Consider the following 14922-nt stretch of genomic DNA (forward strand, 5'->3'; position numbering starts at 1 on the left):
AAGTTTTTGTTTTTTCTGATGGATTGATCTTCCCTCTGCAGCGGCGCCCCAGATAAAGACCACCGACCAAAACTATGTCACAGATGTCGGGAAGTCTCTTGTCATGGCAGTTCCCTACAGCGCTTACCCACAAGCTAAGGCCGACTGGCTGTACGACAATTTAAGTCTTTCCCAGGAGAATGTCTACACATCTTCCGACTGCACAGAGTACCGTCTGAAGGACCCTAGAAAATCTGACGAGGGTCGTTACAAAGTCATTATTACGAACAAACATGGAGAGGGTGAAGCCTTTATCAACCTGGACGTCATTGGTACAATTATCATTTTGCTCGTGTTACCTCGAGTTACTGTCTCAATACATCATAGCTGAACCAAATCCGTTTGATTTTCTGGACACCAGATGTTCCAGGGCCTGTGAAGAACCTGCAGGTGGTCGACACAGCTGACGGTGAGGTCAGTTTGGCCTGGGAGGAACCGGAGAACGACGGAGGAAGCAAAGTCATTGGTTATGTGGTGGAGAGACGAGACGTGAAACGCAAGACTTGGACGTTGGCCACTGAGCACGCTGAGAGTCCTGAATACACTGTGACAGGGCTCCAGAAGGATTCAATGTACCTGTTTAGAGTCTGTGCTCGAAACCGTGTTGGCACTGGACCTAATGTAGAGACAGACAAACCTGTCCAGGCCAAAAACCTATTTGGTACGACTTTCTTTGAAGTACAGTTTATTGGAAGGTTTTTTAATGCGGTAAGATCCCAGTCCGTTGAGCTTGTTTCTCTTCTGGTCATCAGATGTTCCTGACCCTCCCCTTAACGTGACTGTCGGGAATGTCTCCAAATTTGGTTGTACTGTATCTTGGGAGCCACCTGCGTCAGATGGCGGTTCTCCCATTACCTCTTACATCATTGAGCTACGTGACAGGACCTCTGTCAAGTGGTCACCTGTCCAGATGACAAAAACTGATGAGCTCAGCGCCGTCATCAATGATGTCATTGAGAACAAAGAATACATCTTTAGAGTGAGGGCTCAGAACAAAGCCGGGGTAGGAAAGCCCAGTGCAGCTTCTACCCCCGTGAAGATCATGGATGCCATTGGTGAGTCCGGCTGTTTGAAATCAGCATTCCTGCCGTCACATTATATTTGACATGTTCTGTGGACATCAACTACAGAGCCGCCTAGTCCCCCCCAGAACCTGGTCTATCAGGACCAGAGCAAGAATTCTGTGCAGCTCAGCTGGGAGACACCGCTGAGAAATGGTGGAAGCATGATCACAGGATACATCATTGAACGCTGTGAGGACGGAACTGATAAGTGGGTCCGCTGCAACGCTCGCCTGTGCCCTGACCTCTTCTACAAGGTACTAAGACTGAGACAAGGTTTTAAAACACAGTAGAAAGTAGCACTGCTTTAATTGCATAGTAAAGATGTAGTTCAAAATATGAACATACTTTTATGTTTATATCTAAAAGTCATGTAAACTACGTGCTTGCCTTTTGTTAGGTTTCCGGTCTCAAATATGGAACAAAATACAACTACAGAGTATTCGCTGAAAATGCAGCTGGAATCTCAGATCCATCCAACATCATTGGACCTCTGCTGGCCGACGACCCACACAGTGAGACGAGCAGTGGTTCATCACTGCAGCACTTTTTCTTTATTCGTCTTTGTTAAATCTCAGTAAACAACGTGGCGCCACTTAAGACATTTTTTTCAAACATGCCATTTTCTCCCTGCATTTACAGCCGCTCCGACTCTTGACCTGAGCGCATTCAAAGACGGCCTTGAGGTTATTGTTCCACAACCTCTCACAATTAGAGTCCCTACCACTGGCTATCCTACCCCAGTCGCCAAGTGGACGTTCGGCGAGAAGGAGCTGACTAGCACAGATGAACGTGTCACTCTGACGACCAGGCCCACATTTGCAGAGTTAGTCGTCACACCAAGTGTTCGGCCAGACAAAGGCATCTACACCCTGCAGCTGGAAAATGATGTTGCATCTGTCTCTGGCGAGATTGAAGTCAACGTCATTGGTAGGAAAAACGATATGCTCAGTTCGTCCACAATCTGAAGAGTCTCTAACAGGTCATACAATTTGTTGCCAACCCTCTCCAGCTGCACCCAGTGCACCCAAGGACTTTAAGGCACTGGAAGTGACTCGTAATCATGTTCACCTGGCCTGGGAAGCTCCAGAGCATGACGGAGGAAGTCCACTGACAGGCTACCAGGTTGAAAAACGAGAGGTGTCCCGCAAGACGTGGGTCAAGGTACGACGGTTAAATTATTACGAGTCATGCCATCTCCTACCTATGCCCAAATTACCCCGCCTCTCTTCCTGTCTGCACCAGGTGGCCACAGGTATCCAGGATCAAGAGATGACTGTCACTGACGTGGTTGAAGGGAAGGAGTATCTGTTCAAGGTCACAGCCTGCAACAAGTGTGGACCGGGAGAACCTGCATACATTGATGATCCCATCAATGTATCCTCTCCTGCCAGTGAGTCAAGCAGTAACGTTTTTGGCTCTGAACTGAAAAACCCCAGACTGGAGTAATAAGACCACAGAGCACCTCTAATGTATTTTTGTCCTCCAGCCATCCCTGACCCTCCGGAGAATCTGAGATGGAGAGACAAGTCAGGCAGCAGCATCTTCCTGACCTGGGAGCCTCCAAAGTATGACGGCGGCAGTGGCATCCGTGGCTACAATGTTGAACGTTGCGAAAGAGGAAGTGATAGGTGGGAGCCCTGCGGCGACCTGGTCCCTGAACTGAAGTTACAAGTGACTGGTCTGATTGAGGGCCAGTGGTACTCATACAGAGTCCGAGCCTTAAACCGCCTCGGAGCCAGTCGGCCCTGCAAGGCCACAGATGAAATCCAGGCTGTAGATGCCAAAGGTAAAGAGGCACAGAAAGTGTTCTCAACGCGTAGACTGAAAAATGCATAATGATGTCAGGCTGTATTAAACCTAATTAAATGTTGATCCTTCTCATGTGTATGCGTAGAGCCACCAGAGATCCTACTGGACGTCAAGCTACTTGCTGGTCTGACTGCTAAAGCTGGTAGCAAGATTGAACTGCCCGCTGAGGTGAAGGGAAAACCTGAGCCCCGGGTGAAGTGGACCAAGGCCGACCTGGTTCTCAAAGCAGATGATAGAGTCACCATCGACACCAAACCAGGACACTCCACCGTCACCATCTCCAAGACCAAACGAGATGACAGCTCCACCTACATCATTGAGGCTACAAACAGCTGTGGTCGCGCTACTGCTACTGTTGACGTTAACATCCTTGGTTAGTGTGTCTATGGTGGACGCTGCAAAATGAGGTCTATGTGAAATTTTTATTTTATACAACCTCTCTTTGCAGATAAGCCTGGTCCCCCAGCTGCCTTTGACATCTCTGAAATTACCAATGAGTCCTGTTTCCTGGCCTGGAACCCGCCACGTGATGACGGTGGCTCCAAAGTCACCAACTATATAGTCGAGCGACGTGCTGCAGACAGTGAAATCTGGCACAGGCTCTCCTCCACTGTCAAACCAACAACCTACAGAGCAGTGGGTTTGACCAAGTTCAAGGAGTACATATTCAGGGTCTTTGCTGAGAACCAGTTTGGCGTGGGTCTACCAGCAGAACATCCATCCATCATTGCAAGATATCCCTTCGGTAAGTCGTGTGATACATAACGCATTGTAGATACTCCTGGTACAGTCCTGGAATTCTTTGGGAACGTGTTGTTGTCGACAATGCATCACCAACTTCTATTTTTTCAGACACCCCTGGACCCCCCTACAAGTTGGAGCCCTCTGACATTACTAAGGACTCAGTGAGTCTAAGCTGGTACGAGCCTGACGAGGATGGAGGCAGCCCAATCACAGGGTACTGGGTGGAGCGATATGAACCTGACCACGACAGGTGGATCCGATGCAATAAGCTGCCTATTAAAGACACCAACTACAGGTTTGTTGTTTTGTAAAAATGTATCTTTATGCATCTATTTAAAACATTTGTTATTTTTCACTGCAGAGTCAAAGGTCTTCCCACCAGGAAGAAGTACAAGTTCAGAGTCCTCGCTGAAAATCTGGCTGGAACTGGAAAGCCAAGCAAGGAAACTGAACCAATCCTTGTGAAAGATCCGATAGGTACAAATCTTAGATCCCGTTCTAATGATTGCATGTAACTTGTTGCTTGACTCTGTTGGAATTTTCTGTATCTTAAAATCTGACATATCCTTTAGATCCTCCATGGCCTCCTGGTAAACCCACAGTGAAAGACGTGGCAAAGACTTCTTGCTTCCTGATGTGGACCAAGCCAGAGCATGACGGAGGAGCAAAGATTGATGGCTATGTCATTGAGATGCTCAAAAGCGGCACAACAGATTGGATTCGTGTGGCAGAGAATGTCAGCACGACCGAGCACTTCTTGAAGGACCTGATGGAGAAGCAGGAGTACTCGTTCAGGGTGCGTGCGGTCAATGTGGCTGGGGAGAGTGAACCCAGCGAGCCCAGCGATCCCATTCTCTGCAAGGAAAGACTCAGTAAGAACCACAAATTATGATTGAATGTAGAGTTGACAAATTCTAGAAGACAAGTAAATAGCTGTCATTCTGGAATTGAAAAAGTGGAGTTCTACCGCACATTCAGCTGAAGGCAAACAGTCATTAAACTCACTATGCATTGTTTTTCTCAGACCCACCTTCAGCACCTCGCTGGCTTGAGGTCATTAGCATTAGCAGGAACAGCGCTGACTTGAAATGGACAATTCCCGAGCGTAATGGCGGCTCGCCCATCACCAACTATGTGGTGGAGAAACGGGACGTCCGGCGTAAAGGCTGGCAGACTGTGGACACCACTGTCAAGGAGCTGAAGTCCACCGTGACCCCGCTAAGTGAAGGCTCTCTATACGTGTTCCGTGTCGCAGCTGAGAACGCTGTCGGTGTCGGCCCATTCTGCGAGTTGGAGGATTCTGTGCTGGCTAAGGACACTTTCAGTGAGTTACCCAGAATACGTGCCGAATGTTAAGTCTTTTTTGAGTGTGTCGGCTGTACATTAAAGGACTTATCTGTTTTATTTAGCGACTCCCGGGCCACCATATGCCCTCGCCGTTAATGCTGTGACCAAAAGATACGTGGACCTGCAGTGGGAGGCACCTAAAAACGATGGTGGCCGACCAATCCTCAGGTAGGTCACATGTTTAGATTTTGGATGCTTAGAATTTAAGTTGTAAAGTAGATTAAAAGATCACTTAGTTGGTTTATTAAATCTCTTTTAAAACTATCAGCTATAAGTCCAATCACCATCAGATTGTATTGCCTTATGTGTAAAATCTCCGACACAAGCAGTCCTGCAGCATGTTTTGCACTTGTGCAAATTCATACCTACCATTGTTCTCTGTTAGACTAATTTCTCTTGATTAAGCCTTTTCTAATGTTCCACAACACAGTAAACAAAAGTTTATATGGTTTTTAGTGATAATCTATCAAATCGATATTGCTATCATAAAAAAGTGGGAAAAGTTGATTTAGGACTCCCCCTAATTAAAACTAAAAAGTACTTAAACAAGTATTTACACACTACAAAAAAGACCTGACTAAATATAAGATACGAAGACTAGATTTTAGAAAAAACATTAACAACTAGTGAACTTATCTGTCCATGTAGCTAGTTAATTGTACTTGATTAAACATTCTAAATTAAATTTTGTATATCTAGAAATTGGCAGAACTTTTAAACTAGAAATAAGTATTTTATTCTAAAAACAAACATTATTCAACTTGGAGTTCCTAAATTAAGCATCCTTGGGATGTTGCAGAATCTTTTTGTGGGGAAAACCAAAATATTTTTTTTGAAGAGTTATTTTCCCAATTTTAACATTTTTGAACTAGAATAGACAAAATATAATTATACATGATAAAATAAAAATTATGATCTAAAGTCAATGACTAAAGATAAATAAATAGTTCTTAAAACTAAGGAAATGTATATTTTTAATCTTGGCAAGTGACAAATGATTTGCAGTGCAGTATTATGAATGTACGCTTAATTCTCTGCGACGGTGCAGGTATTCTCTCGAGAAGAAGGAAAAGCTTGGAACTCGCTGGGTAAAGTGTGGAAAGACTTCTGGGCCCGACTGCAAGTACAGAGTGACGGACATCATAGAGGGAACCGAAGTTCAGTTCCAGGTCCGCGCCGAAAACGAGGCCGGAGTCGGACATCCAAGTGAACCCACAGAGATCCTAACTATTGACGACCCAACAGGCTAGTCAACTGAACCACACAGGAGTCCACTGATGATGCTTTTTTAGATGAGAGCTAAAAATATATCACTTGTTGTCTCTGTAGGAGTCCCGTCTCCTCCCGTTGACCTACATGTCACTGCGGCCAGCAGGACCTTCCTGGCCATTGGCTGGAAGCCTCCACAGAGGGACGGTGGCTCCCCCATCACTGGCTACCACATTGAGATGTGTGAAGCCGGAACAGAGAAATGGATGAGAGTTAACTCTCGTCCTGTTAAGGAGCTTAAGTACACAGTGGAAGAAGGAATTGTTCCCGAGAAGGAATATATCTTGCGAGTGAGAGCAATAAATGCTGTGGGAGTGAGCGATCCCTCCGATATTTCAGAGAACGTTTTTGCCAAAGATTCCGACTGTAAGGATGTGTGGGTCTCAGCATGTCGTTAATGTGGTTTATTTTATTTCATGCTTGTTCCTTTCTGTATCACCAGGCAACCCAACAATAGACTTTCAGACTCTTGACCTGGTTGTGGTTGAGACAGAGAAGCTGCACATCCCAGTTCCTTTCAAAGCTGTCCCCTCGCCCAAAATCACTTGGCACAAAGATGGTAAAGAGCTTAAGGTCGACCATCGTCTTGGCTTAAGGTTGGTGCCAGATTGCACTCATGTTCCTGCTCGGTCTGTTTAAGGGAGCGGTGGCTGATGGAAATGTTTGTGTTCATTAGGAAAGAGTATACTTCCTGTCACCTTGAAATCGATAGCAGTCTTCATGCGGACGCAGGCCAATACAAAGTGACTCTAGAGAATAAACTAGGAGCTGCCAGCGGCACCATCAACGTCAAAGTCATCGGTAGTCAACTAAAACACTCTTGCTGTGTAAATGCCAATCCGTAGAATTTTTCTAACCATTGTCAAAATGTCTCCAATCGTCAGGTCTTCCGGGCCCATGTAAGGAAATTGTGGCCTCTGAGATCACCAAAAACTCCTGCAAGGTCTCCTGGGATCCTCCTGACTATGACGGTGGGACCTCCATTCTTCACTACGTCCTGCAGGTCAGTAGCATTGTGGTTTTTCATATTTTTTGTCATGTTTCTTTTATTCCTGATAACCAAATGATGACAACCAGACTTACCGTAGTTTATATTCAAATTATGAACATGCAGTTGTCACAACAGAACAAAAACCATCTAATTGTGCAACAGATCGAATTGAAAGTTGTTACATTTGGAAAATAAATGCACTTTATGAATGCAACTGAACGATTTTGAGTGCAACTGTGTGTTAACTGGAATGTGCTAGCAGTAGTCTGCCTGCTCTGTATTAGTATTGAGATGAGTGTTATGGAGGGACTCCTGCGACATGGGTTTTTAGATCCACAAGCCTGAGTTGTTCCAGAAACAAGGTGGCTATGTTTCTCTCAATTGCTGACCATTGTTATGCTCCGGCAGCGGCGTGAGGCTGGCAGAAGGACATATGTCAACATGATGTCCGGAGAGAACAAGGTGAGCTGGACTGTCAAAGACCTCATCCCCAATGGAGAGTACTATTTCAGGGTCCAGGCCATAAACAAGATTGGAGGAGGAGAGTTTATTGAGCTACGCAACCCCGTCATTGCTGAAGATCAGAAACGTAAGAACAGGCAGACGTCCTTATAGCCGTTTGGCCATAGATGCTTCATTGTGTTGTGCATTTTTGCAACATAATTGTGTCTCATCTCACATCAGATCCCCCTGACCCGCCGGTGGATGTGGAGACCCACAATCCCACATCAAGCACCATAACGCTGACCTGGAAGCCTCCCATGTACGATGGAGGTTCTAAGATTATGGGTTATATCCTGGAGCGACAGAAGAAGGGTGAGGACAAATGGGAGAGGTGCAATGACTTCCTGGTTCCGGTACTTTCCTACACCGTCCGAGGGCTGACAGAGGGCAAGAACTACGCCTTCAGAGTCAAAGCTGAAAATGCAGCCGGCGTCAGCGAGCCATCACGCAGCACCCTGTTTGTCAAGGCCTCGGAGGCTTTTGGTAAGGATCAACTGCTGTCACTTGAGGTTTTCTACTAGAGATGTAGCTGCAATCGCCTCAGTGTTGTTTTGTCTGGCTTTTGTCATCAGATGCTCCCAAAGTGTTCCTCAGCGGCAGTCTGCAATCTGGCCTCTGCGTGAAGCGAGGCTGTGAAATCATCTTGGACGCCAACATTTCCGGCTCACCGTACCCTGAGATCACCTGGTACTGGAACAACCAGGTTATCCGACCCGAGCCACCGCGCAAGAGGACAGTGAAACCACTGAGGAAGAAGGTGGAGAAGAAGGAAGAAATTGAAGGGGAAAAGAAAGAGGAAAAGACGGAGGGAGCTGTCGCAGAGGAGAAAGGAAAAGAGAAGAAGGAGGATGTTGTTGAACCCGAGATGGAAGAGTCAGACTCCTCAACTCTTTGCGAGCGTCTATCCATCAACAACAGCAGGAGAGGCGTGTCCTCTGTGGTTGTCAGTGACTCAATCCGTCCTGACCACGGCGTCTACATGGTGAAGGTGGAGAACGACCACGGCATCGCTTCAGCCACCTGCGATGTCAACATCCTTGGTGAGAACTTCAGTCTTTCTGCTCCATTTCTGTTTATCTTTGTGTTTCTTAATTTAGTCATACGCCTTTTGAGGATTGCGCAGACTTCAGTTATGATCAAATTTTACTCTTCTCTTTTCAAATCAAACTGAATCTGACTAATAGGACAGCACATTTTTGCATGATATTAGTCAAAGAAAAAAGACAGCACTATAAACGGCTTTTAGAGATCATCAGAGTCTAAAAGTGTTAACTTATTGTTAGACACCCCTGGACCTCCACTCAACTTCCAGTTTGAAGAGGTGAGGAATAACTCAGTGATCTGCAAGTGGGATCCCCCTCTGGATAACGGCGGCAGTGAGATCCTCAACTACGTGCTGGAGAAGAAGGACAACTCCAAGTTGGAGCTTGGATACAGTTGCGTCACTTCAACGCTGAGAGGATGTCGCTATCTTGTGCCCAAACTTATTGAGAAGAAAGAGTACATCTTCAGAGTTGTAGCCGAGAACAAGTATGGAGCTGGTCCACCCTGTATTTCCAAACCTCTTGTTGCCAAGAATCCCTTCGGTATGTCGCATGTAAATGATTCTCATCAACAAATGACCGGGTTCACATCAGCTGCATTATTAAAATAAGCCATGTAATTCCTGCGTCCTTCTCAGAACCACCAGAGGCTCCTGAAAAGCCACAGGTAGATGATATTACAGCCAACAGTATGCTGGTCACCTGGAACGAGCCAAATGACAACGGCAGCCCCATTCTGGGATACTGGGTGGAGCGACGTGAGATCAACAGCTCTCGCTGGACTCGCGTCAATAGGTGGAGAAATGTGACATATTTCCATTGACCTTCAGCATTTGAAGTGCTAACCTTTTTTTATCCGTTGACATTGACAGAAACATTGTGCCTGCCACCAAGCTGAATGTGGAAGGACTCATCGAAGGCCTGACTTATATCTTCAGAGTGGCAGCCGAAAACCAGGCGGGGCCTGGAAAGTTCAGTGTTCCTTCAGATCCTAAGACTGCCCATGCCCGAATTTGTACGTAAAGGAAACCAATTCAGCATCACACAAAAAAACAGAGTAGAGTAGTACATTTTTGATCTTTTTTTTTTTTTTTGTGCAGTACCTCCCGGGCCACCAGTTCCCCGAGTGGTTGCAACGACGGACCACTCTATCGATGTTGAATGGGATGTGCCTGCCGACGATGGAGGAGGAGAGATCCTGGGATATCACGTGGATAAGGTTAGATAACAAGTGCTTTTAATATGTGAACGTGAACCACACAGCCGTCAGACTGTTTTACGTTTTCACTGGTGTTCTTCAGGCTATGGCTGGTAGCAAAGACTGGTCCAGGGCTACAGAACGTCCATGGAAGACTCGTGCATTTACCGTGTATGGAGTCCGTGAGGGAGCCAAGTACCTCGTCAGAGTCATTGCCTGCAATGCTGCTGGGGAGGGAACACCAGGTTTCACAGAGTCAGTGTTTGTGAGGAATCCTGCAGGTCAGCCAGCGAGTCATACAAATAGAGGAAATGTCATGTTAAATATGATGAATAAATTCTTACTGTTACTTGATGGCTCCACTTTTACAGAGATGCCTGTGATCGAGCTAGACATTAAAGTCAAGAACGGTGTGGTCATTAAAGCTGGTGAGACTCTTCGAGTTCCGGCCACAGTCACCGGTAAACCCTACCCGACCATCACTTGGACAGTGGATGATGCCAAACCAAACAAAGATCGTGTGGAGATCCTCACAGAAGGCAATGACAGCATTGTTTTAATTAAAAACGCTCAGAGGAAAGACTGCGGAAAATACCAGATAACTGCATGTAACCCCAGCGGCATCAAGTCTGCCTCCACTCGGGTAGATGTCATGGGTAAGCGGAAGTAAAAAAAGGTAAATTTTTGGCCAGAAAATGCAAATAGATGATAATCTTTTTGTGTGCAGATGTTCCTGGACCTGTCACAGAACTAAAGCCAGTGGTTGTCACCCGTAAAATGATATTCCTGAACTGGGATGATCCCGTGGATGATGGTGGAAGTGACCTGACTGGCTTCCTTGTGGAGCGCAAAGATGCCAAAATGCACACATGGAGGCAACCTGTTGAAACTGCTTCTTCCAAGTGTGAATGTGTCGGCATCATGGAGGGACAGGATTACATGTTCCGTGTCATTGCCAGGAATAAGTATGGCCTGGGCCCACCTGTTGAGCTGGGACCCCTCAAGGCTGTGGATCCACTAGGTGGGGCTAGAAATCCCTCATATCTGATTGGTGTATCCCTCTATTGATGTAGTGTATGTCCATATTTTTTAAATGGTTACTTTGTCGGTTCTGCAGGACCACCATCATATCCTGAGAAGTTCCACTACACAGATCGCACAAAGAACTCAATCACCCTGGCCTGGAAGCCACCTCGCAATGACGGAGGCAGTCCTGTTATTGGGTATTTTGTGGAGAAGAAGCGACAAGATCAGACAGCCTTCGAGCCCTGTAACACAGAGATCTGCCCTAACATGACCATGACTGTGGAGGGCTTAGATGAGGATTGGATGTACGAGTTCAGGATTAAGTGCGCTAACCTTATTGGAGAAAGCGAGCCTTCTATTCCACTGACCGTGGTCATTCAAGATGATGAAGGTACTTTTACACGTTGCAGAATGACCAACATGCTTTGATGCTTTGTAAGAAAAAAATATGACGTTGGAGCAAGTTGAAAGCTTTTTGAAAATGTTTTGTCTAGTATGTATTCATGTGATTCCTTGTCCTTCCCAGTGGCTCCTGAGATCCACATGCTGAAGATATTCAAAGGCGACCGCATCACTGTGAAAAAGGGCGAACCCATCGAGATCCCAGCTGACATCATTGGCCTTCCCATTCCTAAAGTAGAGTGGTCCAAAGATGATGTGGTTATTGCGAAGCCAACAGAAAGCCTGCTGATGGACACAGAGGTGACCGGCAGGATGAACTGCAAGTCAACTTTGTCCATCCCTGCAGCCAACCGGAAGGATCATGGCAGCTACACCATATGTGCCTCCAACAACATGGGCTCAGCCAAGCACACAACCTCTGTCATGGTGCTAGGTGAGTCGAAACATACAGTGATGCCGCTAAGTTATGATCTGGAAAACGTGATATAGAACCATGCCGGTACGACTCCTTCTTATGACATGCGTAGCTTGGGCCAATTGCATGGAACCTTATTACTGACAATGACATTTTTAAATTACAGACATTGTTGATGGGTAGACTTACAGTAAGTCATAAAAGCTAGAAAATCCTGCGTGGTGGAGCAAAATGATTACTTTGCGTTGACCATACCTTCAAACTAGTTATTTTCAAGATACATGTTTCTGGAAAATGTGTATTCAAACATGTTAGCTTTCAAAAGAGCCCAAAGCCTCTAGTCCAAATAGTTTAAAGACAGATTTCCAGTTACTTGGGCTATGACTTTTATTTCAGAAAAGAATGTGTTGACCAGCCAGTGTGTTACAAATTTTCCTCTCTCCATCTAGACCGGCCCCTTCCTCCCAGGAATGTGACTGTGTCGGACATCAAGGCAGAGTCCTGCTACCTCCAGTGGGATGCGCCCTTGGATGATGGTGGCAGCGAGCTGACTAACTATATCGTTGAGAAGAGGGATATGTCACCAGAGGAAGGAAAGGAAGAAGAACCAAAATGGGTGGAGGTTACCAACACCATTGTTGACAGAAAATATCGGGTAGGTCCTGTCAGCGCTTCTTTTGCCTATACACGGTAAAAAACAATTTATTGACTCAACTCAGTCATGTCATCTTGTTGCTTTTACTGAGTTATGTTGAGTCAACTTATAGTGTCAAGTATATTACACTTCAAAACATGAGAGGATGCCACATTCAGTCTGATGTAAGATGAACTTGCAAATATTAGTTGAGATGTTGCTTCAACATATTTGATCAAGTTCCTACAACTGTAAGTCAAGTTGGCTCAACATGGTAAATGGTCTGTATTTATATAGCGCGTCACTATACCTGAGTATACATTTGGATATGTATACACACATACATTATACATCACATTCACCCATTCACACACAAGGTGCTCTGGTTAAAGCCTGCCTCTCTACAAGACGTCCACTCTGCCTACTGAGCCATTCCGCCCGTATGGTTGGTTGAAGTTTATTTCGAACATGTACACAGTTTAAATATGATACATCACATATTTCACATATTTTCATTTTTCTTTACAACATGTCCAAAATGGAGTAGGAAGAAGCAACGCTTATTTAATCCTACACATATGTTCTCTTCTTGTTCTCAATTTATAACACAATTTACATCAATGAACTCTAAATACAACAGTTACCTTAGTAAATAGTTAAGTCAGTTATGATAATGAGCTGAATAATATCTTATTTTCGACAAGTTCCAGATGTTTATCATAATTCTTCTTCTTTGTACTTTGTAAATACTAATTTAAACAGCCTCTTAAACAGGATCATATTGGTGCATTGTTTAACTTCTTTGCTTAATCCATTCCATAATTTAATTCCACATAATGATACGCTAAATGTTTTAAGTGTTGTATGTGAATACAGATGTTTTAAGTTAGATGTTTCTTTAAAGTTATATTTCTCCTCTTTTGTTAAGAAGATGTGTTGTACATTCTTGGGCAGCAGGTTATAGTTTGCATCATTTTAGCAGTTTACAAATGCACCAAATTGTGGAGTTTCAATATTTTGGATTTAATAAATAAAGGGTTTGTATGTTCCCTATAACCAACAATATGTATTATTCCACCTGACTTTTTGTTAGTGAATAAAGTTTACTTTTGTAGTTATTTTCCCATATTTCTACACAATAACTCAGATTATTATTATTATAGAGGTTTATTTGAAATAGGGACAGATACAGAAACATAGACATCTGAAACAGTTATCCGATGCATGCATCACAGTGTTTGTAGCCAAAGCTAATTTACAACACTTGTCCCCAACAACACAGATCCAACATCATTAAAATAGGAAAATAAAAAATAGAATGAGTTGATAATAATGATAATAGTAATAACACAGACAAAGTGCAAACTATGGTAACACCAGCGAGCAGTAGAGAATATGAAGTGATTTTTTGGTCTAGAACAACGGTCGATGACCTTTAGTAGACAAAGAGCTATTTGAGGCCATTTTCCACCAAATAAAACTCACCTAGAGCTGCAAACTCTGTTTGATTCCTAAAATGATGATAAATCTACTATAGTATTTATGAAATCAAACATGACAAAGAAAACGACTCACATTTAATTTCTGGGTGTAACGAAGCAAAAACACCAAGTTCTTTTGAATTCTAGGGGGAAAATACTGTCAAACCCTTTGTTTATTGAATAAAAAATGTTGAAATTCAATGACTTGGTGCTTTTGCAAACAGCTAAAATGATGAACAAAGCAAATTAGCACCTGCTATCCAAGAATGTCCAAAAAACTATTCTCAAATAAAAAGGAAAAATATAACCTTTGAGAAAAATCTAACTTAAAAAAAATGTATGCATGTACAACATGTGCAACATTTAGCATATCAGTATGTAGAATTGGAATAGATTAGGCAAGGAAATTAAACAATGTACGGATATGATCCAGTTTAAGAAACTGTTCTAAGACAAAGTGTTCACAAAGTACAAAGAAGAAGAATCTTGACAAACATCTTGAACACTATATAAAAAAAACAGATAGACTTATTCATGTTATAGCTGAACCATGGATTACTTAACTATTTATGAGAACTTTAATCATTTATAATTATAATGACTTACTTGATCTCCTTATTAATTCACTAATTCATTTACACTTTGGTAACACTGTTGTGTTACCAAAAGAGAACAAACAAACATGATTTAATGAAACAACTACAAATATGTGATCTATTACATTGTAACTGTATACATGTTTGAAATAAATTGACACCAACGAACCAACCAACACTGGTCCTTCCCTTAATTAATTTAAAAAAATCAACTCGCTCCAATATTCTGAAGGCATACAGTTGCGGCCTATTTGCTTTAACTAAAAACAACTGGAAAAACAACCAACTTCGTCAACAGTGAAAGCATATAATTATGTCCATGAAGCATTAAATGTTCTACTGTCATCAGATTTTTTTTCT

The 14922-nt window shown here is 43.7% G+C and overlaps 1 protein-coding gene across 1 annotated transcript in view; it reads left to right on the plus strand.

The window, feature by feature from the left end:
- Window positions 1-14922, plus strand: part of ttn.2 (titin, tandem duplicate 2) — a 216303-nt gene that overhangs the window by 122368 nt on the left and 79013 nt on the right. Inside the window, 35 exon segments of the mRNA XM_062061968.1 lie at window positions 42-311; window positions 401-700; window positions 792-1094; window positions 1170-1357; window positions 1501-1615; window positions 1743-2030; window positions 2113-2264; window positions 2346-2493; window positions 2590-2889; window positions 2998-3285; window positions 3361-3657; window positions 3765-3951; window positions 4018-4133; window positions 4229-4528; window positions 4681-4980; window positions 5066-5171; window positions 6052-6248; window positions 6333-6638; window positions 6715-6868; window positions 6949-7073; window positions 7157-7275; window positions 7672-7852; window positions 7948-8250; window positions 8340-8524; window positions 8609-8807; window positions 9051-9353; window positions 9449-9605; window positions 9683-9825; window positions 9911-10029; window positions 10112-10289; window positions 10380-10664; window positions 10736-11029; window positions 11126-11425; window positions 11561-11869; window positions 12301-12506. Coding sequence (XP_061917952.1) covers window positions 42-311; window positions 401-700; window positions 792-1094; window positions 1170-1357; window positions 1501-1615; window positions 1743-2030; window positions 2113-2264; window positions 2346-2493; window positions 2590-2889; window positions 2998-3285; window positions 3361-3657; window positions 3765-3951; window positions 4018-4133; window positions 4229-4528; window positions 4681-4980; window positions 5066-5171; window positions 6052-6248; window positions 6333-6638; window positions 6715-6868; window positions 6949-7073; window positions 7157-7275; window positions 7672-7852; window positions 7948-8250; window positions 8340-8524; window positions 8609-8807; window positions 9051-9353; window positions 9449-9605; window positions 9683-9825; window positions 9911-10029; window positions 10112-10289; window positions 10380-10664; window positions 10736-11029; window positions 11126-11425; window positions 11561-11869; window positions 12301-12506 — 7721 coding nt within the window.

Source organism: Entelurus aequoreus, linkage group LG10 (assembly GCF_033978785.1).
Source record: "Entelurus aequoreus isolate RoL-2023_Sb linkage group LG10, RoL_Eaeq_v1.1, whole genome shotgun sequence".
Classification (NCBI taxonomy): domain Eukaryota; kingdom Metazoa; phylum Chordata; class Actinopteri; order Syngnathiformes; family Syngnathidae; genus Entelurus; species Entelurus aequoreus.